The 26688-nt window shown below is 44.2% G+C and overlaps 2 protein-coding genes and 1 pseudogene across 3 annotated transcripts; 1 reads left to right on the plus strand and 2 right to left on the minus strand.

Annotated features, from left to right (window-relative positions):
• Window positions 1–294: 294 nt before the first annotated feature.
• On the minus strand, window positions 295–17913 carry fam171a1 (family with sequence similarity 171 member A1). Its single transcript, XM_083679089.1, has 9 exons — window positions 17694–17913; window positions 10667–10891; window positions 9729–9821; window positions 8019–8177; window positions 6836–7012; window positions 4250–4366; window positions 4025–4139; window positions 3731–3848; window positions 295–3552 (listed from the first exon to the last, which is right to left on the minus strand). Exons 1-9 carry the CDS (start codon window positions 17803–17805, stop codon window positions 1921–1923), a joined length of 2748 nt encoding a protein of 915 aa, XP_083535215.1. The 5' UTR covers window positions 17806–17913; the 3' UTR covers window positions 295–1920.
• Window positions 17914–22351: 4438 nt separating this feature from the next.
• Window positions 22352–23215, minus strand: LOC310810797 (H-2 class II histocompatibility antigen, A-U alpha chain-like; annotated as a pseudogene). The gene is made up of 4 exons: window positions 23090–23215; window positions 22735–22821; window positions 22620–22692; window positions 22352–22473 (listed from the first exon to the last, which is right to left on the minus strand). The product of its transcript is annotated as an H-2 class II histocompatibility antigen, A-U alpha chain-like (transcript).
• Window positions 23216–23857: 642 nt separating this feature from the next.
• Window positions 23858–25812, plus strand: LOC310810537 (H-2 class II histocompatibility antigen, A-U alpha chain-like; the record flags this gene model as incomplete). The annotated part of the gene is made up of 4 exons (XM_083678332.1): window positions 23858–23915; window positions 24064–24318; window positions 24401–24682; window positions 25057–25812. The coding sequence occupies 4 exons, from the start codon at window positions 23858–23860 to the stop codon at window positions 25176–25178; spliced, it is 717 nt and encodes a 238-aa protein (XP_083534458.1). The 3' UTR covers window positions 25179–25812.
• Window positions 25813–26688: the final 876 nt, after the last annotated feature.

Genomic DNA, 26688 nt, shown 5'->3' on the forward strand with positions numbered 1-26688 from the left:
ACTTTCACCTGCCCATTTGTAGAGACATAGGTTATCAGAGTTAATCATCAGATGGTCACTGTGAATGCTGAAAATGAGAATACAATACCCATATGTCTGAACGAAGTTTGCTGATTGTTCACTCTCTTATGTTCAAGAATGTACACCACACAGTGCTGTTTGGATCTTTATTCTGAATAATATGCGTCAATTATAATACAAGCAACCTGTTAAGACATTCAGAGTGGAGTGTACAGTCAAATAAACTACTCACCCCAAGTGGTTACTATGGTAAAGAGAGGATAGGATGTCATTCACAACACAAGGGCACACATCAACATTTAAGACTCGACCAAGGAAAGTGAAGGAAAGTGAAACTATACACACTGCCATATATGCCTATGAGAAGTCATATGCTGTCATTTGCAAGTGCACACAGACTTACACACACGCACATATAACTTGCCTTATATTTTCCTTACATGACCACTCAGGCACATGTTTGCAAAAAGAAAGAAAAAAGAAGCATACTCTCAAGGCAGACAAACAGAGAGGCAGATGCACAAGTGGAACCTGCAGCTTATTGTCTTCACATACAATCTAGCTATTGCCACACAGCATCCACCTTTAGGACTGAGGAGGAAGGAGGAGAGAGGTTACTGCATGCTGTCTGCCCCAGGTAGGGGGACAAGAGGGGAGAGGTAGAGGGGGAAAGAGATACAGAGAAGATAGGTGGCAAGAAATAAATTAAGGTTAACTGATCACTGATCTATTAGTCAACTTGTTCAAAGGCACTTGGAACATGAGGAAGTCAATTGTAGTGGTAAAAGAATAACAACAGAAAGCAATTTGGTTTCACATAAATGTGTGTGTGTGTGTGTGTGTGTATATATGTGTGTGCACGTGCGTGCTTGTTTGCATTTGTGCACACAAAGTTATAACTATTCTTACAGTAAGGCAAGCCAGAGGGAAAAACAACATATCTGAATTAAAAATAGCATAAACCTACTTGAGTAAAATACTTCATCTTGGCAACTAAAATCAGAGTACTTAAAATTACAAAAAGGCATCTCAAGCAACTGTATAAAAAAGTGATGCATAGCCGTTCAGAGCAAAGTATGCCGGAGTCTGTGGTTCAGTATTAAGAGACGTCACACTATGGTACTATCAAGTGGCACAACACCCATAACCACCTGCAGAGGAAGGTGTGTTGCATCATTTCATCCATCTGTGGCGTGGAGTGGTTTACCCTCCTCTCCTCTCCCACTTCCTTGGCTCAATCCCATATTGAATTGACACATTGCCCCTACCCCTAGGCCCTTAATTTTTGCAATAGTACTAAAACTTTCCACATTATGTGCATAGGGGTGAGGGCAAAGGGTAGATTTGGAATTGGGCACTGGTCACTGATCTTCAAAGACTACTTTTCTACAAAGACCAGCCAGTATGCATCTGTATTGCTTTCACCTATCCAGTACTCTCAGAGCACTGAACAGAAGCAGGTAGGACTCAGGAAAGGAAGCCAGTGTCCAGTATAGAGACCTATCCATTGTCTCTCTCTTCTTCTAACTACAACCTCTATTTGCTTACAAGGCTTGTACGTAAAAGGCATAGCAGTTGTGTATAAAATGTTCTGATGCTTTTTTGCTTCAGAAGTCCATCTGTCTCTTTCAAGCAAAGGCTCTAGTCTATACCATGCTTAGTCAGTGGTTGATCCATGTAGTGGTGGGCTAAGATGAGATTAAGTAGGATTAGACAGACCAGGAAGTACACATGCCAGCTGTTCCAATTGTTTCATTGTGTTCCATCCACTGGTGGGGTTCCCAGTGCAGATCATTCCTGGCAGTATAGGGGGAATCGGTGTCATTTGAGATACCGCAACTGACGTATCCTCGTCTCACTTTGGGGGTCATAGTTCAGGGTTCAATGGTCAGGTGGGGGTCATTTGAGGTTCAAGGCCAATAGGGGACGCTCTTCTCTCTTCTGCCAGGGGCTTTTCTTCTCCTCCTCTCCGTCGTCTTGGGTTACATCATTGTCCGGAGCTACTGTCAGCAGCGCAGTCTGGTCAAGCTCAGTCCTGAAGGCCATACCCTCTGGCTCTGGGAGGGGAGGGGGGGAGGAGGGCGAAGAGGGGGAGGAGGAGGAAGGCGAGGGGGCCTCTTCCTGTATTTGCATTTCCTCCACTCCGTCCTCTCCACCTTCCTCTCCCTCATCTTCTCGCTGGTCTTGTGTCTCTGGCAGAATGGGTCTCAGTCGGCTGTCTTGGGGGCTACACTGGGGGGTCTCCTCCTCTTCACTGCCTCCCACCTCCAGGTCATCCACATACACCAGCTGGGTGTATGCCCTGGATGGAGGGCCGCTCCTTGCCCTCACTTTCTCTCTCTCCCGTTCCTCCCTCTCTCCTTCCCGCCGGCTCCGCCCTGCTCTCGGCTCGTTCAGGTCCACACCAGAGTCCAGGCTGGCGTCGGTACCGTTGCCATTCCTACCGCCTCTGTTGTTGCTATGACTAATCCCCGCTCCTGGAGTGTTGCCAGGACGTCCGGCCCGCTGAAGGTCGATGTAGGAGTGTCGGATGGCGTTGGAGCGACCTTCTAATGAAACAAACCAGGCCCGCGGGTGTGGGAGGGGCTTCCCTCCCCGAAGTTTCATCAGGGTCCTCTCGGCCAATAGTGTGTCCTCCCCGTTCATTTGCACAAGCCCGGCATCCCCCAGAGCTGATGGAATAGACATGGACTCTGAGAGGCCGGTCCATTCCCCTGCCTGGTTCAGTCCCTCCCCATGTCCCAGCTTAGCTGAGTCCATGGCATAGTCGGAGGGCGCATGCACCAGGGGCTGCTGAGAGTGAGTGGCGTTGAGCTCTGCTTGGATGGTCTCCAGGTCGCTCTGCTGGTCTGTCTGCAGCAGCAAGGCCTGCCCACACAGGGGGTGTTCCCCTGGCAAGCGCATGTAGTGAGCTGGGATCACCAGTGTGGGGCGCACTCTCGTGGAGTAGCCGTCCCCCCCACTGAGGAGGTCCACAGAGCCACAGCACAGCAGCTGCCCTGGGCGGGGCAGGGAGAGGGGCAGGGCGGCGGCACGCTCCAGGTGGTCTACAGACCGGGAGAGGAGATAGTCAGGAGGTTTCCGCTCACACCCCTCCCCTCTGCTTGGGGAGAGGGGGGGAGAAGTGGGGGAGGTGGCCTCACGAACACATGCTCCTCCACAGTTACCTGCGCTGCTCTGGTGTCCTGCTAACGCCTGCACCTGATTGGATGAGGAGAGTCTATTCGGGAGTTGGTTGGCAGATGAGCAGACAGAGGTGTATGATTGGCGGTAGCCCCCGTCAGTCCCGGTGGATAGGGCGCTCTTTAACTGGAACGTCTCCACAGACTGCCTGTAGTCTCGGCTGCGAGGTGTCAGGTTGCCTAGAGACGAGCCGTGCCGGCTATGGTTGCCAACTGATAAGCGGCTGTGGTTGCCGCAAGAGACGAGGTCATGGTGATGATGGTTGTCATGATGATCGTAGGAGGAGGGCTTGAGCATGGGCGTAGTCATGTCTGGTTCGGTTGCTGTAGAAACTAGCTCAAGGTGGACCTATGAGCGAGGATAAAATAACAATAAAGATTGTATTAAAAACATACTCTTTAAAAGGCACAAACATGGAAGAACACAAGACAGGGAACAATCTGAATTTCCCGCTTCAAGGTTGTGGGGTAGTGTGTGTCTATGAAGACCAGTCCAGTTTGTTGACTGGCTCTGATGATAAACGAACCTCACTGCTGATGAGGTTGAGGTGGGACATGGAGGTGGCCTGGTCTCTCTTACTGCTGTCCAGACCAGAGGACAGAGCCATCTTACGGTGGGACACACAAGGCTTCAGACAACGACGCCTACAGGGCAAAGAGAGAAACAGACATTTCAGCTCATTCAGTAGGTTTGGATTGAGAATCGTTCTACTGACAATTGGATGACTGAAAACTCAACTATCAAAAAATAAGATAATTGGCCACTTCAACCCTAGTGTAGTAGACAGCCAGAGTGATGGCACAGAGAGACAGACACACACCTGCAGTAGTAGAGGAGCAGGCAGAGCAGGCAGAGCAGAATGAGAGTCATGCCTCCCAGTATAGCCAGAAGGAATACTGTGTGGTACGTACTGATGTCCTTCGCCACCACTGGACCTGAAACACAAACACACGCACACACATATAATTTCACTTTTCAAATGAGAGGATGTTTAATCAGAAACTGAGGTGTTTGTTCTCAGAGTTGTCTTCGGGTGACCTTTTACCTGTGTGTTGCGGGGACATGGCTGCCACCCAGAATCCCAGCTGAGGAGCGATGTAATTCAGAGTAAGCAGCTCCCCCTCCCTCTGCACATAGCCCAGGCTGCTTTTCAACCAGGCCCCTACACACACACACACACACACACACACACACACACACACACACACACACACACACACACACACACATACACACACATACACACACACACATACACACACACACACACACTTAAAGTTGGAACATTCTTGAAGTAAATGTTTAGTGCCATAAAAACCCTGCCTCTCATTAACCCAGAATAGACTCAGGCAGCAACTCACTACTCACCTGACATCTGACCCTAATGAAGGATTTTAACCATTTAATTCCCCACTGGTGCTAACTTACTTAGCTACTTGCTTACTTACTGGTGCTCAGTAAATCTGAGCACTCCATTGTCCCTCTTCACTCTGTGCTGCTGCAGTTCTCCTTTCAACCACAGGGAGACAGCATACACCATCTAATAGAGCACCCACATGGCCAGAGCCAGATCCTGAGTCACAACAAAGCCAGGGAGGCTGACTGTGCAGTATGCACATATAGCAGTAGGATGACGTTGCTCTATTGGCAGATCTAGGGTCAGGTTTGGGTTTGGTTTAGGTGAGAAACTGGGGAGGGTAAGCTGATCCTAGATCTGTGAAGGAGGCTATCAGACACAGCAACAGTGGAGGGCAGTGGAGTCTCTCTGTAATCCTCTGGTACGGGAGTGGGGGCACTATTCTACTGGAGAGAGAGCTACAGACGGGGGAGGAGGAACACCTATGAGAGACGAAGTGAATAGAAGTGAGAGAGAACGGATAGAGATAAAGATTGAGTGAGAGTGTGTGTGAGAGGGAGATTGACGAAAGCCTGTGACTCTGCATCTTTGTGAAACTCCATATGTCTGTCTCTGTCTGTGTCTCTGTGTGTCTTTCACTCTCTCACACACACACACACACACACACACAGCCTGTTCTCATATTGATCCCTAAGGACCAAGCCTAGCCAAGCGCGGAGTCAAGCCCAGCCCAGCCCAGCCCAGCCCAGCCCAGCCCAGCCCAGCCCAGCTACTGTCCCACTGGAGACTCAACTCCAACTGAATTACCTTTTTATTAGTGACAATGGAAGCCACTGTTCCCACGCTTCCTTACAAAACAGTATAGAAGCCTCTCACAGTGCCAATGTACATACACACACGCATGCACGCACGCAGTCACACACACACACACACAATACACACCTTTACATTACCATGGTCCATTCAGTCTTAGTGACAACATCATCATTCAAACATCTGAAGAGTCAATGCAGCATTTACATCACTAACCGACTGCTGAATTAGGACGTATTGTGTCTTCATGAATAACTGGATTGGAGATTGGATTTAAAGGCTCTGTAAAAAACATTATTTTAATAAATTACATAATTTTGCTTCATGCTAACAAACCACCACACAACAAAAGAAACACTAGGTTCTACCAGCAGAACAGGTTTTAGTTTGTGTGTGTGTTCTTGTCTACGTGCAGATCTGTCCATGTGCAAGCCTAATCAACAACGACTCCTAACATTGGCTTCTTTGTGAGGGGACAATTATCAACCAGAAATTTTCCCCTAACAGGCATTGGAGAAATCTCAAACACTCTCTTTCTCTCACTGCTCACTGGAGAAACTCAATTAGAAGCCCCCGTTCTGTTGGGTTATTTATTTGGGGGGTTGCTAGGGAACCAGATAGGTCCAAAGATGGCTGTTGTTGTGGAAATATTAACCCCTACAGAGTATGTGTGTGTGTGTGTGTGTGTGTGTGTGTGTGTGTGTGTGTGTGTGTGTATATATGTGTGTGTGTGTGTTTTAGCCCCACTGATTAAACTTTGAAGTAGACCATAGTTTGTTGAGTCGGCCGTGTTAGAGCTGGGCTGAAACCAAATCATGTCCACAATGCAGCCCTCCATAGCCAGAGTTGCCCACCCGTAATCTAGCTGCAAAACTCTATTAGTAGTGGCTACAGCCTTGCTCAATCCATGCTGGATGGTCTACAGAAGCTACTGTACCTCCACCAAGATTTCATAAATTGTTTAGCAAGCTAGACTATGCTCTGTGGCAGGCAGAACAAATTATATTGTGATGTCTGGACGTGATCAGGAAGCATTAAGAATTTAATTTAATTCTATGCCTTAGGTTAGGTAATCTTCAATAAACATATTCATTATTCCATTCATAGCCCTTGCCCGCATGTGTGTGTGTGTGTGTGTACAGTACTTTGAGGTGCACTCTGTAATACTACTGCATAGATTTTTCATAATTTTCCAACTCAACAACAATAAGCCTCGGCCTAGTGTTTACTTTAGCATTCTGGGAACCGAAACATATGTATCATTACATCATCATAGCATATGTATGAATGTATGCAGAGAGTACATTTAGAGGCCAAACATTCCCGCAACAAATCACTTACACACTTGTCAGGAAGGAAGCAACTAAGGAACCAAAACACACGACTCCGCTCAGACAAGGACAGTTGGAAAACCTGTTTCTGTCTGTGTGTGTGTGTGTGTGTGTGTGTGTGTATACTCACCCAAACGTGGGTCGAACCTCCAAGCAGGAATGTGGTCGTTTTCCTTAAGGCCGCTATTGGTCGGCAGGGGGATGGAGATGCTGACTGGCTCGTTCACCTGGAGCTCCAGCCCCTCACTGGCCAATAGGTGGACAGAAATGGCCACCACCGGAGTTAGCTCAAACCTACGCTCACTTCCTGTTGAGACAGGAGAGGAGGAGGATGAGAGGAGGGGAGGGGGTTGTGCGTGTGTGTGTGTGTAAGATAAGAGATGAAGGGAAAGGAAGGGAATAGAAACAGGGAACGACTGAAAAGGACAATGAGACTAAGGAGGAGCATGTTGTGAATACAACTGTGTGTGAAAGTAGGCCTGTCTGTCTCTTTAAGTGTCTGGAGGGGGGGAATGCATTGGTGGGGGTTGGGGCTGATCCTTTTTAAGGGCACTCAACCTGAAGGTGACACACACCCTGGAGACATGGCTGTGTCCGTCTGAGGGAGCACAGGCACGCGCACGCGCACACACACACACACACACACACACACACACAGAGGTCTTGTGTAAGAGTATATAACTCTATTGAATAGTCGTTTGTCGGCCAAACACACACACACACACACACACACACACACACACACACACACACACACAGAGGTCTTGTGTAAGAGCACGGCACACAGGGGTTATTGTGTTTCGGGGAGGGGGGGGGGGGCAGATAGAGAGGCCTCTCCAGGGTAATGTCTCTCTCACTGATGGAGCCTCTTACACATGAAAAAGAGTGCCTCACCCGAGCCCTTACCACTACATCCCATCCCTTCTCTCTATCCTTCCTTTCCCTTCTAGTCTCTTCATCCCCCACCGTCCCCCGTCCCTGTGTGTTGAGTCACAGGACTGCCCCTGGCAGGCAGAGAGGTCTGGTGTGTTTTGAGTTAATGCTAAACAGTATGACCTCTATTTCACTTCGAGCCTTCTTTATTCAACTAGCTGCTGTAATATGCTGTGTTAAGTTCTCCACCAGGCCTGGCTCTGGACACACAGGCTGTTGAACTTCTCCTCTCTAAGGACTTGTTCTAATGCTTACTTGTCTCCATGTCCTATCTGTACCTGTCTATCTGCCCAATCCCATCTTGAGCTGGGACTGCCTGTCTATCTGCCCCATCGTTTCTTGTCCTATCAGTAATGGCGTTGTTGCTGTCTTAGCCTTACCTGTGCCATTGCCTCCCAGCCCCTGCAGGTAAGGGAAGTGTTGGATGTGTGTGGGGGAGCTGGTCACAGTGAGCAGAGCAGTCAGGTTGGTGTAGGATGTGTTGGGAGGGAGGCTCAGGGCTCTACGCTGGAACTGAACACAGGGCTGGCCCCTCAAACCTGGAGGGGAGGGGGGGGGGGAGAAAGAGGGAGACGTAAGGTCAGGAACCGCATGCACACACCTAAATTACTCCCTCTAACCCCCTCTCTTTGTCTTTCTTTTTTCCTTCAAGATGCTTCTACAGAGAAACTATCTTTTATAGCCCAGATATAAAGCCGGCGGTAATCTAATTCATGTTGATCAGGGAGACTTGTGATCAACAGCATAGACTCTATCCCTCTGCTGTCCCCCTCTGGATCAATCCCTCCCTTCTAATGTTTTTGTTCCTTCACTTAATCGGTTTTCTCTCTCTCTCAGATTGAGTGTGTCATAGTGAGTGTATAACAGAGTGTGTGTGTGTGTGTGTGTGTGTGTGTGTGTGTGTGAGACATAGATGGAGCGTGTGTGTAGTTGAACTCAGCGAGGTGATGTCATAGTGTTTCCACTGCGGTGAGAGTGCATTCCTGAGCCATGAGACAAAGCCCCAGCCGTGTGTGCATATGTGAGAGAGAGACTGTGTGTGTGTGTGTGTGTGTGTGTGTGTGTGTGTGTGTGTGTGTGTTTACTCTCTTGCTAGCTGCATGTTTGCTTTTGAGCTGTGTATCCTCTTCTCTGAATGAACGTGGTCTGAGCTGATATCAGTCCTTGATAGATGTGACAAAATGAAAAGCTGATCCTTCATTCTTCACACCCTCTCCCTTCCTCCACCTGCCTCCTGTGCCCCCCCCCCCCCCGCCATGTTCTCTACATTTTATCTTTCGTCTTTCCTTTAACTTTCCTCTCATCTGTTCTGTTCGCCCATCCCCCTTTCCTCTTCTCTCCATCCCCTCCCATTGCCCCATCTCCACTGGCCGCCCCTCTCCCTCTCTCCCTCCCCTCATTCTGTTTCCTCCTGCCACATGCCGAGGTTTATAGCTCCCCTGAGCTGCCAAGTTCAAAACACCATGGTATAAGTGTGTGTGGATGTACGCACAAAACGTAAGCGCTAGGCTAGACCATAGCATAATTCTTGCCCTCCTGGAGGACACACACACACACACACACACACACACACACACACACACACACACACACACACACACACACACACACCAAGCTCAGTCAGCAGAATTTAAAGGAGAATCAGCAGCACCTCATTCACACAGAATCAGGAGAAAATGTGACTTCAGGTGGAGGGAATATGTATGTGTGTGTGGTTTGATAGCCAGACAGCAGGCAGACAGACTTATCACTCACCCACATGTCAGTCATAGACACACACAGGACAAGGCAGACATAAAGAGACATTTAATAAGATCAGCTCAAATCTAATTTAATTTAGCCTTATCTAATGTAATTACACACACGTAAACAAAGGAACTGGCTAACAAGGGGAGAAGAATAGAGGACGTGTGCTGTGTGTGTGTGGTGTGTCATTTCATTAGAAAGGAGGTGGACACATCCTTCGTTATTAATGTGTGTGAGGTCACAAGAACAGGGACAGAAAGCCCAGAAGTCAGACACAGTCAATAACACACACACACACACACACACACACACACACACACACACACACACACACACAGCGTTACCTTGGAACCCTGATACGATCTGTACTAAATCATCGTACACCATCAAGGTAGCAGCTCTCTCTGGTAGCAGGTCCAGACTGAGAGAGGAAAATACTGGAGAACACACACACACACACACACACAATTAACTGTGAGAGATCAAATGTTAGAGGCAGATTAGAACTATCATTTTTTGTGTGACCATCAAATATGTAAAATAATCATCAATAATCAATTATCCATCCCTCCATCTGGAAATGTTACATAAGATTAACATGTTCTAAACACATTGGCATGTTTTCAATTAAATACAATTCACTAAACTTTGACACACTTTCAAATTAGCAAAACATTTGCGAACAAATAACAAATAAAGTTGCAAAGCATACTTATACAATATACAATTATAATGTAATTCATTCATTTCACCATGTTAGTGCTTCTTAAAACAGATTTTAAATGCACATCAGTTAGTCAGTATGTTTATTCTTATTGTCTTGAAATTCAATTGAAAATATGTTCTTAACACATTGACCAGTGTTAACGTGTCCTTCCTTCCTTCCTTCCTTCCTTCCTTCCTCCCTTCCACTCCTTTCACTCCTCTATTGTTCAGTACTGGTAAGCGTGCTAATCCATTTGGCCGCCGTTCTGCTAGGTCTTTATGAACCCCCCCCTTGTGATGGTGTGTGTGTGTGTGTGTGTCTGTCTGAGGATTAAGCAGCCCCCTTGCTGGGTTTTCAGGCTTATTGTAATAAAGTAGTAATGGAGCACCCCACTTATCCTCAGCTCACACGCAAACATGCACATTCACATATTTACATCCACATGCATTGCATGCAGTACACACTCACTGACCTGCACAGGCGCCTCCATAAAGCAGTTATCAAACTCTCTCTCTCTCTCTCACACACACACACACACACACACACACACACACACACACACACACACAGACCTACCAGGCAGTCTGGTGGGTCTCCAGGGGGCAGAGTTTGGAACGTAGCCCTGTTTGGTTGCCGTGACGACCAGTGGGGTTCCAAGGCGGTAGGGGAATCGGAGGTAGGCGTTGCCGTCGGTGGAGGTCTCCGTGGTTACGGGGGTGTGGTTGGTGAAGAGCTCGATGGTGGCGCCGCCAAGAGGCTGGTGTGTGCTGGCGTCACTCAGGTGAACCTTCAGAGTCACCTCTACAGAGAGAGAGAGAGACAGAGAGAGAGAGAGACAGAGAGAGAGAGAGACAGAGAGAGAGAGACAGAGACAGAGATATCATAAATCAAAGTAGCCCAACAATACATCAAATAAGATCCTGAAAACCTCCATTAACAAAGTCAGCCTTGTCGATCGGTTGTTCAATAAATCATCATGAATCAGAAAGAGCAACAGAAAACACATACATACATATATACTGTAGAGTAGAAAGCCTATATTCAGAACCATCATACCATACCACAGTGCATTGATCATATATAGGCTACAGTGTCATCTTTCAAACTATTAACTGTGCTTTCTGCCCCAGAATTTTCCAAGAGGGAAACAGCCAATCACAATGACTCCTACAGATCCATTTCCTGATTCACCGCCAAAACAATGGGTTGTTTCCCTCTTCTCTGTTTCCTTAGGCCACCGGAGGAAAACACACACATCCTTTAACAGCAGTCCAAGAATGTGTCTGAAAGTGGTCACACTCAAACACTGTTGTTGATCTCAAAAACACACATACTCTCTTCTGGAAACGGCTGAATGACATACTGTATATAACTCTATTGAATAGTCGTTTGTCGGCCAAACACACACACACACACACACACACACACACACACACACACACACACACACACTACATTATTAATCTGTTATGTATTACGCTAGTCCCAGCAGCCAGCAGAACCTACCCAGCAGTACCAGTGTTAACACACCCTAGTCTCTTAGGTCAGTGTCTAGACCTTTACATAATACACACAGAATAACAAAAAACTAAATATTCACATGCTTGCTGAAACACAAGCAGAGACAAAGCTGACAAAAGGCCATTTCAGACTAATTTCACAAAGAAAGAGCTTGGCTAACAGCTTAAATGGTGATTTGGTACAAAGAGAGTGTAAACAAACCTCTGACTGACTGTGTAACAGCAGTAAAATGTCGCTAACTAGTAACTGCTTTTGCCACAGCTTCAACTTTCTTTCTTTATTCAGTGGGAATTGTTAGAAGTACTCATTGTGCATAGAGTTGTATGGTTTGTTAAACTTTGGCATACCGTGGAATTGCCCAATAATAATAATTGCCTCAATATTGCATAAAGGAAACATTTCAGCCACACACACACACACACACACAATAGGCCTACTCCAGCCTCCACACAATAAACACACACATGCACACTTTCATTCTCTCTCATATTCACATCAATCATTCAGTGTGATCATTTCAGCAGTCATTAAAATCAATGACCCTCTTACATTTCCACTCGCTCTCATCTAGATTCCTCCTTGTGACAGACCCCTGTATCCACGACAACAGGACCTCTGTTTGATCATTGGCTGTCAGCTGACCCACGACGACCTCTTAATTAAGTTTAAAAGGGTTTGCCCCTCCCCCTCCCTTACCCCTACCCATAGAACACACACCCACACCACACTCACCCCACCCTAAAACAGAACTCTCCCCCCAAATCACTCACAAATCACACACCCCTGGCTAGACCAAGCCCTCTCCCCCATTAGATAGGGGGTGTGCCTTAGTGAGGCGACAGGTCATAGAGACATACAGCAACAGGACAGTGACATAATGGGCCCTACCAAGGAGAGACTAGACAACAGAACACATGTCTGTATCTGACTCTGATCCATTTCAAACCACTTCTGATAAGTGCAGACTCAGTTAGTATAAGTGCATCAGTGAACTGCACCAGTGTTATGCATTAAAGGTTTAAAAATACCCACTGTCCCGCCGCACAAAGCCACCACCTCCCCATCCCCCAACTGAGATCAGAGAGGGGGGAGGGATTCTAAAAGCATTACATCACTTCCTGTCCCGGTGTCCATCGTCAGGGTACCAGCTGTGCTCACTCTGGAGAGCTCCCCTGAGAGATTCTTGCTTGCTTGCCTGCCTGCCTGCCTGCCTGCCACACACACACACACACACAGCAACACTCCCCTCCCCATCTCCAATAAATCACTGGTGATATCATCCTTAAACAAGCTAGGGAGACTCCTCTGTCTGAGAGGGTAGTCAGACACATACACAAGGGGAGACAAGAACAATGGCCGATCAGAATGGGTCAGAAGAGAGAGGTTGTGTTTAAGCAACCCTGTTAAAACCATAACTCAGTGAATAGCTCCTCAGTTGACTCTGTAGGGAGGGAGGGAGGGAGTGTGTGTGTGTGTGTGTGTGTGTGTGTGTGTGTGAGCCATATGGAGGATAAAGGCATCAAAGGGAGTTTTTCCTGACCCGATGCTGCGATCTCGAACCAATTAGCCCAAACAACAGCAGCCCAAGCAGCAGGGTGTGTTTGTGTGTATGAGAGCAGAGAGAGATTGTGTGTGTGTGCGTAGGGGTTATTGATCAGACACTGCTGTGAGGGAGGGGGTTGGGCACCACTGAACCGTAATAATGAAGAGATTATAATATCGCTTTTTCTGACTGACCACTCCAGTTGCTGCTTTTAGCTACTTGTGAAAGGGTCGACATAACGTGGGATTCAAGGTTCCATTAATAGTATGGACATGTGGGCTAGTAGTAAAAAAGTACTAAAAGTCAAGGGATTACATGCAAAAGGAGTAAGTAGCAAGTTTATCTAATTCACATAACATCCTATATTGTTTCCTCTTACATTACTTTACCGGTCCTTTTTGGTGCAAGCGCAGGCCGTAGCATGACAGTGGTGTGAAAATCAACTATGCTCATGAGACACACAGCATAGGCTAATGTGATTCTACTAAAGGCATTGCCCACTTAGCATATTTGATCCAAGTAAACAAAGTAATACAATTGTTGACTTAAAAGGGGAAGTTTACCCGAAATCCATTTTGATGTGTATTTATGGTCAATACATAATGCTTACCGTCTTGAACTATCATCATATTGCGTGCAGCTGCATCCTAGCTATCGAAAAAGCGAGGCCTGTGTTTACTTCATATAAAAGTCTCATACCACGTTAAAAAAACGTCAGACGAATCTTTTTGCACTCTGACCCTGCTCTGCTCTACTACGCCAGAGATTCCCAGAGAGCAGCACACGCTAGCTCTAGCACTGTTAACAGAAGGACCTCGTGTGAGAGGGGGAGTTGTAGGAATTGACTCAAATGGGCAATTTGGAATATCAGGACTGGTCAGGGCATTCAAAACGAGACATCTTGAGACTCAGAGATCATTTTAAAACAAGACATTCTGGGAATGTGTCAACTATTGAATAATGAAAACAACAAATCCACTGGATAACAGGGTAAAATTCTGCTTTAACTCGACAGTACAACATAAGCATCACTGAGGCCTGTCTGATGGCATCCCGCCGCCAAGGTTACAGTGGCAGGACAGCCAGCATGTCAGCTCTCAGTCAATCCACACAACCAGAGGCCTTTTAATAAATAATGTGACATTTCTCATCAGCTGAATGAATAACAGGGCCTCCCACTGGAAGATGGGCATTAACCAAATATGATTCTCCCCTGTGAATTGAAAACTGAACTAAAAGACAGAAGGGAAAACGTATTTGGTCATTGATGCGAGTTCAACAATACATTGACATTGTCCTCCACTGGGTGGGTAAGGGGTTTGACGCTCGGACAGTAAAGAGGGAAGCAGATGCTCTCTGCTCCGGTGACTTCTGGCTGAGTGGGTTTGTGCCAACATACAGTGCAGTATAAGGTTCCATACTTCCAGTCCGCGCTACATAAGTTAGCCACTTGCAGCATTTACCAGCCAAACCTTGTTGATTTCATAACAGGGTTTACCACCACCTCACACAAAACACATGTAATAGGATATGGATAATCCACTGGAATATCTTCAAAATATGCCACTAAACAAACACTTTCTCCGGTAGACTAGGGCTCAGACACTAACACAGAGTAGGTTTCATCTTTACTCTATATTGTTCTGGAGTCGGGATTAAAAGTGAGATTAAGGTATAAAGAGTTATCCCATCAACTCTGCAGGAGACGGACAGGGCAGCCAGGTTACATCACAGGCTTCCACTCTGCTGCCCCCAGCCACAAGGAAACAGGATGAGGTAGGCTAGCTAGTATTGGGAGTTCCCCATTTCTCCCTCCTGTCCTGCTCTCAATCTCTTTCATGTTTATATTTGTACACACATTACAAACAAACCCTACATTTTATCATGTTCAGAGAGAAACTATTTAATTCACACTTCCTTTGTTTTGATACAGATTATTCTTTTGGTGGGATTGTTTTTGCAGAACCACTCTCGGACCTTTGTACAAATATAGCTACAAGGTGTGCATGTGCGTGTATGAGTAAAGCACTATCAAGATCTCCTGGTTTAGGGGTGCTTAGTGGCGTAGCACACTAATGCGCTTACCACATAATCGCAAGGTTCCCGGTTCGATTCCGACCCCTGACCTGTCTTGCATGTCATCCCTCCTCTCTCTCACTCCCATCCTTCCTGTCAATCTCTACTGTCTCTTTCCCAATAAAGCAGAAATGCCCTAAAAACATATTTTTTAAAAATAATAATAAAAAAATAAAAAAGATCTGCTGGTTTAGTAGTCTGTGCACAGGCACTGCAATAGGCAGAGTGCTGCATTGCAGTGTGATGTAAACACAGACACACACATTGTGTGCACGTGCACTCACGCACACGCACACACACAGTTTATCAATATCAATAATGACAAAACAGAATTTGGTTTTCCTGGCACCTCTTTGCTCTAACTATAGTGAGCCTTCCCAGCTGAAGCATATTATGGTTTTGCAGTAATGAGAGGCAAATCTATATCTGTTGTGTGGAGTGTAGAGTATCTGCCTGGCTCCACACAGCTCACTGGACCAGGAGAAGCCCTCAGTATCGACCAGACCACACCCCCAGGGAGGGACTGAAGGTCAGACTGGGGTAGAGCACAGAGACAGAGACAGAGAGAGAGAGAGAGAGAGAGAGAGGGAGGGAGAGAGAGAGAGAGACCATAGGATTTTCAAACAAAAAGCATGATAATCCACTCAGTGGACATGATTCAATGGCAGTCATTACTTCCTGGAGCAAATAGGCCTGTCATGTGTTGACATCACATGATTATTACAGACACTTCATTATTCAAATGAAAATCTTTGAAAACAACTGTTGACTTCACAGTTGTGTGTCCCGTTTTTGCTTCGTCTCAGGTGTCTTGTTGCCACTTGCCACTCGGACTACAAAGAGTCTGTCAGATGGAATTAGAAAAGAAAATGATTGAGAGAAAAAAAGTCAAAACTGAAGAACCAACACAGTGCTGCCTTGTTCTCCAGGCAGTTAGTTTGAGTGTGTGTGTGTGTGTGTGTGTGTGTGTGTGTGTGTGTGTGTGTAAATGGGAGAAACAGATGTGGCTGCTCTTGGAAGCTCTTTCCTCTATCTATAAAAGGGCAGCTTTGGAGTGGCTGAATGAAATACCACTGCAGCCATTCAGACTGTGTGTGCATGTGTGTACATTGCTGCACAAGCTGCCTTTTCGCTTATGTCTGTTACAAGAGGAATATCATGGAGTGATCATCCAAGACTCAAATCTAGGTGATAGCAACGAAGGGAAAAGAGTAGGTCTTGGCCTAGAATGTCTAAAGGGATCTGTCTGACCTCCCACTCACTCTGTTTCTTTCTCTCTACCCCTCCAACTCCTCTCTATTTCCAGACGCACTGAATAAGTAAGTGCACTAGTTGTGCTCTAAGGCGCAAAAACACATGATTGATTGGCATTGTGTGTGTGTGTGTGTGTGTGTGTGTGTGTGTTTTCTGATGCTGTTACACCCCTTCCAGACTTCTGTTGCATCACTCAACAGGGAACACTCAGTTGCTACAGTAACCCCATCACCCAGCAGCACATGTTGTCCTAGTATGTTGTGAAACCAGGGAGCAGGGATACAGAGCACAACACAGATAGGAGAGAATTATAGAATAGTAATTGTAGATGGATACAAGCAAGACCAACAGCCAAGCCTTCAAACAGGCAAGTACAATCATCTTTCTCAGCTAACCCTGCCAAGCCAAGCCCATGATAACCCAGTCCAGTTTGTGTGTGTGTGTGCCTATAACTTATAGTTAGAGCTGGATCAATCTCAAATCCTAGCTAACTGTATACGTGGTCAAATTCACACTTGAACTGCTGAAGCATTCAAACAAAGATGCATTACATGTGAATGTGATGTTAATTACCTAAATAAATAACATGAAAACAAATTGCAGATAACATTTGCACTATTCTTGATGAAGAACTCATTTTCTTTATGAGAAAAAATAATGGCAAGCTCGTCAGTATCCTATTTTGCTTATGTGAAACATGGATCAGACTAATCCATGGAATGTGCATCAGCTGGGTAAAATGTTCATTCATTGTTTAAAAAAGTCCCACTAAAAAATACAGATTTTGAATGGCTGTCGATGATATACTGTTAGCTTTATGGAACACAAATCTTCCATTTCGACCATTGCAGCAATTAGACTGACCCTGCAACATAGGCTAGTGGTGGTAACAGATTTTGCTACTTTTCTTTCACCAGAGGGCTCATTGTGGAGCACAAAAGGACTTTGAAGCAATTTAAGACAGGATGGTAAGGAAAAACATGGACGGTCAGAGAGAGAAATGCATTCAGTTGTGTGCCTGAAACCTGTCAGATTAGCCACATAAAGACTAGCTATCATTGACCATCAAATAAGGTGTGCTAGCGAACGTTAGCTAACTAAGAGCTATCCTAGCTGGCTAACGTTAGCGATCAATCTCAAAGTAACAAGACAGGATTATTGCGCTTAATAATATTGTAAAACTTATTTTCACTTTACTCGTCTTCTTACCTTTAGTATCGTTGTCCTCCAGCAGGGTTTTGGTAACCGCTTTCCAGACATTGCATCCCAAAAGGCAAAACACAATCGCAGCGGTCCTGCTCAGATCCACAACCCGCATCATTGCAGATGTATCAGGAGAAAGGATTCTAAAAGTATCTTAAAAAATCTCGGCGCTGGCTAGATCACTGTATTGTCATTTACTCCAAAGTTCCTGAGGCGGTCCTCCATATTTTTTATCATCAGTGTTCCCTCAATTTTTCGCCTCAGTATTTTATTTCTTATGCCCCGTCCTGCATCCCCTAGCCCTCTAACCGATCGTTTGGATCTGTTTTCCTCTCCGAGAAGAACTCAGGAGTGGAGAGCCCCGTTAACTCTTGCGCGTCCGGAGATGCTCCACCAACAGGCGGCTTGTCTCTGGCGTTGTACGCTACATCTGCAAGGTGCGAACGCCACCTGCAGGCGATACAAGTTATCCTCTCCGCTCACTCCACTTCTCCCTACTACACCATGGCACCCCCTACCTCCTCCCCTCTCTTTCTCCAGGTAGCAGCACCCACCTTATTCTCTCAACCCCGGGTGTGTGCTAGACATTGCAGTGACAGTGAATGTTCCATAGGTCAGTGGTTGGAGCACCAGCTGGGGAAGTGAGTGTAATCTTTGAGACCCTCAGTTGCCTATAGTATTGGATTTATTCCCTACAAGTTACATATTTAACCATACACTACTGACACTATTCTGTATGGCCTAACAAGTTCAAATAGGAGGACAACCAATAGACTTTTTTTCTAGGTTGAGGAGCTTAAGATTTGTTCTACTTTCACTGACTCAAAGTAAAATGAATCTTTGATAATGTCCCACAAACTGTAGGCCTACTAATTGAGCATGTAAACACATTCAGCATGTTGAAAGCTAAGAGCAGCTTCTCGTTATCATCATCATCATCATTCTACCCCTATAAGCTCCTCATTCTGAATGAGATGAACAGTGAACCTGACCTGAGTGTCGGGTCAGTGACACGACTGACAGGCATATAGGGGGGAATTTACAGCGGAGTAATACATATAATATAACTTTATTAATATATAATAAGTAATAAAGTTGTAAAGTTATTGAATTAAACTAAACATGACTATGAAACATTAGCATATCACATGAGGGAGTTGAGACCTGTTCTATTTGTATGGTTGAGACAACATGTGACGACGTCACAGCAGGGTGTTCACTGTGCTGTGAGAGAGGTGCAGAGAGAACGGCAATGGGCCGTTTGGGCCATTGGTTCGTGAGGTGTGTTCAACAGCTCTCTTCACACTTACATGTCTCCAAATCGGTCTACAGGCAGCAACACAGCCATATACAGATGAAAACCAATAACAATACATTAACTGTAAAGCAATAGTTTTATTGTTTTTACAGGACAATGCACCATTAAACATAACACTCCTTCATTTTAATACGTATCATACCCGCTCTAAGGTCAATTGTAACTAAACGTAATTTTCCGAAGTTAAGAAAAAGGGCATATTTCAATATAGCGGTTTGTGGTAAGAAGGCCAATAGTAGTTCACCATCTCCTCGGCCTCATGGTATTGAGAGAACTCGTTGTGGGGGGGCTATTGTGGGCTGTCCCGGCTGGCAGAACGTCAGCTGATCCCTCAGATGGTACTGACAAGAGGTACAGCACCTGACAAGAAAGAAAAAGTCTAATCTTCATTGTCATTTCTCAGTTAGCATTTTCAGATACTCCAATAGTATCTTAGTTATAGTATAGTAGTATTGTGGTACAAGTAGACAGTGGAAACAAAAGTAGAAGTCTAAAATCAATGTATGATATTGCGCGGGCTTCTCGTGGCTCAGGGGATTGCAATTGATGATCAATGTTATCTCTTTCGCCTCAACCACTAAATTTCGTTTATCAAATGTATTGCATAATTCTTAAACTTACGGTGGAATTGAAGGCTGCTGAACGCTGTTGAGCTTCGGTTACTGCAGGATATGGATCCAACTCCTACTCCAACTCTCCTACTATTTGACACCGCAGTTTTATACTTTCACTTTCACTTTCAACATCTGTACTCGATTTACCGCACTACAGCGCAAGAAGAATGTTGAAGCGGGGTTTCGCCAAGGGGTTTCTAGTAGGCCTATAAAAAAGGTAGCGATCGCATTCAAAATTGGCATTTAGTTATATCCATACCCAAGTAGAACATATTTTGCTTATGCAGTAATGTTGAATAGGTTATGCTTGTGATATACGCTTTTCTACTCAGTTGTTGCGAGATGTTGAGATGTGGTGGCTGCTACACCATATCTGCTGTTTCTGTTATAAGCAGGACATGATTATGCTAGCACATGAAATACAGAATACAATAATCAGGTTTTATGGGTGATTGTAGATGATATGTGCCCACACATTGGTGGTTCAGTATGATATGTCTTAGCCATTGAATGCTGATATATGATTGAGTTTCCTCATCATAGTACAGTGATCTATTCAATAAATGCCCAACACACAAGGAAAATAAATACATTTTAATGAGAGATAATCCATAATGTCCATTGTGTCAGTAAAGGGAGCCCATGTGAGCTTGGACTGCAGTGTCACTTGTGGAAGAATAAAACATCAGTCTTCATACTGGTTCGATAGTGTGATCAAGTAAAAGCTTCTTTATTAATTATTATTATTTCTTATTGCAATAAGGAGAGACAAATCGATCGGCACAGAGACAATGGCCTGCAGAGTGCTGTGATTCTCTCTGCCGGTCTCAACTCCGACTGGACACTTTATAGCAGGACACAAACAACCATAATTCAGATAAGGTTGCAGCTGCTCAAGGACAGTCTCAATGAGTTACTTTTCTCATCACATTCCACCGGGTACTGCCCCACAGACAGAGAGGCCCTGCTCCATGAGTTACAATAAGTGACGTCAACATAGACATGGCAAGGTAAAGTAATAAGTGAACATAACATTATATAAGGGATCACATAAGGTACTATTTAGTGAGGTAGTCCATTTTAGATCAATACTAATAGCAGCATTAACATGGAAGGAAAATACACATGATAAGATACACAAATAAAAATGATTATATTCTTTAATTTACTTCCACACACTCCTCCCCTTCAAGAGGCCCAAACGACTGGGAAGAGATCCATATGGCTGATAGCAAATTATATTGTAGCTATTTGAACCCAATCTTATCTTAAATTTCATTGATTTAATTTAATTGATTATTATTTGTTGTACTGACTGTCTTTGAAGTTGATCAATCGAGCTGAAATGAACTTGCATTCTGGACCACCGTTTTAACCACTAGAGGTCGCCATGCCATAATTTACTGGCACCAGCAGCCCACCTGCCAAGAGAGCGATAAAGGCACTGATTAAGATTGTTCACTAATAACTTTTGTCATATCGTAGACATTACTTTACTGAACAATGTCACATGTTGTTTTTAGACTTTCCCAAGGCATTTCTCTGGTGTCCATTTTCTGAAGATATAGACTAGATGTGTGAGGCCTGTAGCTGCTCACCAGTGGATTTCTTCCTGTAGTAGATCAGACCAGCAGCAACAAAGACCACCCCCAGCACCAGCCTGAGGCCCCGGTCGCCATTGTATTCCAGACTCAGGCAGGAAGGGGTCTACAATTAGACATGCATTTAACACAGACTTTATAGCTTTATAACACCATGTTATATTAATAACACATTTACCTCCTAACACCTACCCCATTTTACTCCACTTAATGTGATCCCTTATGATTATAGTTACGAGTTACTTTACCAGGCCATGCCTAAAGTGAGTTGTATACTATGTTGACTCCATCTATCATAACTCATGTGGCAGAGCCTCATTGTCTGAAGGGCAGTGCCAGGTGGAATGTGGTGAGGAAGTAACTCATTTAGACTGTTAGACTGTCCTTGAGCACCCTTATCTGGATTTGCTGTTGTTTGTGTCCTACTACAAAGTGTCCTGTTGGAGAAGAGACTGGCAGTGAGAATCACAGCACTCTGCAGGCCATTGTCTCTGCACACTGTGTTATTAATAAAGAAGCTTTTACTTGATCATACTATCAAACCCGTGTGAAGACTGATGTTTATTCTTCCACAGTAGCATGATGTTGATATAGGGTGGAGCTGAAATAGTTTTGAATGACTTAGTTTATAACACTGTGTCATACTGACATTGATATGGTTTCTTGAACTCTCCAAAGTGGACAATCTGCCATACAATCAGAAAACTTTGCAGTGTTTCTTATAAGGGACAGGTACATGAAATTTGATGAAAAATGCTGAAGATTATGAGCTACAAAAGCCATTGGCAAGAGCTGCACAGGTGGTGGAACATGGCCAAGGGAATAACCAAGTCATTAGACTCAAGAGAAGTGTCCCTTTTCAATGTGTGTGTGGGTGATTGCATCACGAATTGTACATTATGACACAGAAAAATACATAGTTCCTCTCTAATAATATTATTGGGAATATTCTTGTCATGAAGTCATGTCAAGTCATGTTGTACAGAGGTGATGCGGCGTGTGACTCTAGTGTGATTCATAGAAGAGAACAAACAAGAATCTGCAAAAAAAAAAGAGAAAGATCTTAACATGCAGAATATGAATAATGAGACAAACATTGGACAAAATAGTTAATCAAACATTGTACCTCATTCATTTGCACTGGTTTGCTTTGATGAGGAGGAATGTTCCAGTAGCCACTCCCAGCAGCCCCAGAGAAAGGCCCACTCCACAGAATACAGCAGGACCAACACTGGGTCCACTCACCTCAGATTCTCGGGGACAGGAGGACACATGTAATCAATATTGTGTTTCACTAATGCTCAAATCTCATTATAAACAAGAATATATTAGATCATTGAAATATAATACTTAAGGGATATCCAGATGCCCATGATTTGAATTTGTCCTCTTCTCTCACCCCAGATCCTGGTTTTGGGTTCTTCCAGGGCCATGTGCTCCACAGTACAGGTGTAGATGTCCCCCTCCTATGGGGTGAAACTCCATTATTTTCCCAAAGTCACTCCCTTAGTCACTTTCAAGTCATTTTTGGTCCATTTGACTTTGACAGGTGTGAGGTAGACATGATTCACAAAGCAGATGAGGATGTTCTCCACTCCCAGCTTCACATCATTACAGGGTACAGGACAACCTCAGGGCACTCTTGGGATACAAATTGTGTTGTAACTTTAAATATTCTGTATTTGTGTGTGTGGGTGTTTAGGTTTCATAAATCATGACACATTTGTGGATTTGCAATTCTAAGATAACTTGAAGTAGAAACATGTATGTACTGTAAGGATTGTATGACAATGCATTTCTTGTGTCTGGGTCAAAATACTCGATTTTTGCGTTTGGAATAATTTGATTTTAATTGTGTCTATCTTTTGCCTGTGGTGGGTATTCCTCAGCCTTTATGATGTTGTCCAGTTTGGTTTTGCACTTGTCCTGGTTTCTGGATGCAACTCCGTAACAATGGGGACAGGAAATTGAACTTGCAAACACTGGCAATGCCATCACCAAGTGCAAAGAGTAGACTGTTCGGGAAATGGGTGATTGTTCCAATTGTAAAATCCAGAAGTGGATTGCAGAACTTTCTGAAACTAGACTCGATTTAATATATGCATATCCTCTCTTTTCTTTTGTCCACCTAGAGCCAGGATCGAAACCGTTTGAATTTTGCATTTTATTTACATATACACATACGTTTTCTTTTAAAAGAAACAACAAATATATAAAATAACAAATAATAGACCATCTAGTAGTGTAACCGTAGTAACAGTGGTGAGATTCAACCAACAATCTTAGTTTCTGAGATGTTCCTGGGTTTGTCACCATCTGAATAGAGACTTTCAGGGTTATGGGACCTGAGAACATTACTGGGGGCTGCACAGTATCTGGATATGACTCAGGAAGGCCATGAGCGTAGAGAATCTTTGGTAATTACCTGGCACTACAGGCAATATAAAAAGAGAAACAATTTTACCCAGTTACTATCCCCTCAGAACAGAATGAATTATTTTGATTGGTCATTTGTAATAACCAATGAAGCACAGCAGCCACAACAGAGTCATTTCCTCCTTTTCAGCGCTACTTTCAGTCTGAGGGAGTTACATTAGACTCCGCGGCACTCTCTCTACCACACAGATGACCTTAGAGATGAACCCCTCTGTGATCATACTGATTCTCACTGGAGCCGTATGCACCTTGGCACAAAGTAAGAACATGACCTCTAGATATACTCAGTAGGTCCATGGTAAAACATGACAGACGTGATGCTGGTAAAGTTAATTACAAGGTTAACATTTTACTTGATAAATCAGATGGATGTTTACTTGATTGTGTTTGTGTTTTTCTCGCCTTAGTTCCTCATGAGGCCATCTATTTCTTTGGATGCTTTGAGTCGGGGGAGACCGAAGCAGAGGTGCAGAGTGATGGGGATGAGATTGTGTACACAGATTTCAAGAGACAAGAGGAGGTGTGGAAGGTGACCAAATTCACTGAGTATTCACCTACATATTGGCCTGGGTTTTACCTGCTAACTGTTATCAACAGAGGTTTGTGCAGATACTACCTGGAATGGTCTATTGAGAATGAGCTGAGTCTGCCATTGGTAAAAGGTGAGGACAAAAGAGAGCTGATTACCTAGAATGTCCAGAGCAGGAATAGGTGGTTAATTTATGGTTTTTATTTGCCCCCTAGATGCCCCTGAGAGCACCATCTACCCCAGGGATGATGTGGAGGTGGGGGTGGACAACACCCTCATCTGCTTTGTGAATTATTTCTACCCCCCCTCCATCAGAGTCAACTGGACCAAGAATGACATGGTGGTGACAGAGGGAGCGTCTCTCAGTCGGTACTACCCTAATAATGATGGAACGTTCTACCAGTTCTCCACCCTGAGTTTCACCCCACAGGAGGGGGACATCTACTCCTGCACGGTGGAACACACTGCCCTGGAGGAACCCAAAACCAGGATCTGGGGTCAGTGGGTTGATTAAACATATCTGTATGTCCAATTTAATGTTTAGTTCAGAGTATTCTTCAGACATTTCCAAAAGGTTAGGGATTCAAAAAGGTTACCAATTTTCTTTTACTCATACATGTCTCTGTTTGCTCTTGTTCACTCTATACAAATTATTGTGTACATTTTCCTATAAAACTGATAATGTTCTTAGTTGGCTGTGAGACTAAAACTACAGTATATTAGATATTGTCTACAGAGCATTACGTCAAGATCAGATACATTTAGGGCATTATGATATTTAGTTTCAGAGTGTGATGACAGCCCAGAATGACAGTTATAATGTCTCTAACACTGATGTCACTAACCCTTCCCCTGTTCTCTTGCCCATCAGAATCTGAGGTGAGTGGACCCAGTGTTGGTCCTTCTGTATTCTGTGGAGTAGGTCTGACTCTGGGGCTGATGGGAGTGGCTACTGGAACATTCCTCCTCATCAAAGCAAACCAGTGCAAATGAATACAATGTTCCTCCTTGTCAAATGAAACTTAATTTATTGAGTCTACTGTACAAGCAAAACTATTGTGGGGCCTTGTAGTACAGAGCCATGACTAGTGTGAGAGGATTTGTCATTGTTTCAACTAAAAATAATTATTCTGCACTTAAGGCCAGTCCAGATAAAATAATAGGTAGCAAGACAACGATTTTAAAGAACAGTTTGGTTGATTTAAACTGCCTCTTTTCTGAATGTCTGCCGCCTGCCATTATTCATCATGTCAAATCTCGGGTAAAGACTCAACAACGAGACAAACTCTATTTTCTATTGCTCTGTTATCACCTTCACATTTTGATCTGCACTGCTCAATGTTTGTAATGTCATGTTTTTTTTCATGAATGAATTCCTAGGCTCATTACAAGAAAATGTGCAGCTGTGATTACCCATGCATTACCCATCTCTTTCTGTGTAAGGTTTTAATTGATTATATTTATAACATGATAACATGATATCGAACTACAAAAATGATAATAAAGCATTAAATGTGATTTTTCTTTCATATCATGAAAATTATTTCTTCATGTTCCCAGCTTGATTCCTCAGGTTAATCACATGAGTGATACCACTTGGTGGGAAATAGAGAACTAAATGCTTAGAGAACATATGACATCATGACAGGTTTCATACCAGATATGGACCCCCTCTTCTTCCTTGTCTCCTTCATGACACATACTGTGGTTAGCACCCACCCTTGAGGGACACTTGAGGTCTTCTTGATTGAGTCTTTTATAGATTTTTTTAAAAATTCTGTGAATTTCTAAGGATGAAGGCAAAGAATAACATTAAATACCTTGTGATACAGCAAAAGTATGTTCCCCAATTTATTGCAACACACAGGGGATTTCTATAGTCATAATTATAGCAACATGACAACTATCCACGTGACGGAAACTTGAACACCTGCTTGAGACTGCATGGTGCTTCCCCTTAGATGCAGTGTCTTCATAAAGTCACAGGAGGTGAAGCAGCCCTCAGATGTAAACATGTCTGTACTGAGGCTCTCCTCCCTCCACCTGCTACTCCTCTTCTCCTCTCTACCTGGAGTGGGTGAGTAACATTGGGGAATTTGTCGATAAAAGAGGAAGTATTAGTATTATGTACTGTAGACATTTTTGTTTCAAATAATAAAAAATCAAATGCAATTTTGGGTTACACTGTATTCAATAGTGCACGGTTCAACGGGTAATATATTTTGAATACATGTGGTGCAATCGTAATTTATTTACATATTTGTATTAATTGATGCAAACACCACGTTGTACCATCTGGTAGCAGGTTTACCAATTGTGTTAAAATTATTATGTACCAGAAAAAGTATTGTTAATTTCCATATCATTTCATAGTGTACATTAGGTAAATTCTGGCTCATAGGTGTAAACCATGACCAGCTGAAATAGGGGGTGTTTTCCAATTTTGCAATGAGTAAATGATTCATGCTAAAAAAGGAAGTTAATCAGTCAGATGATATCATGT

Source organism: Argentina silus (genome assembly GCF_951799395.1).
Source record: "Argentina silus genome assembly, chromosome: 10".
Classification (NCBI taxonomy): Eukaryota; Metazoa; Chordata; class Actinopteri; order Argentiniformes; family Argentinidae; genus Argentina; species Argentina silus.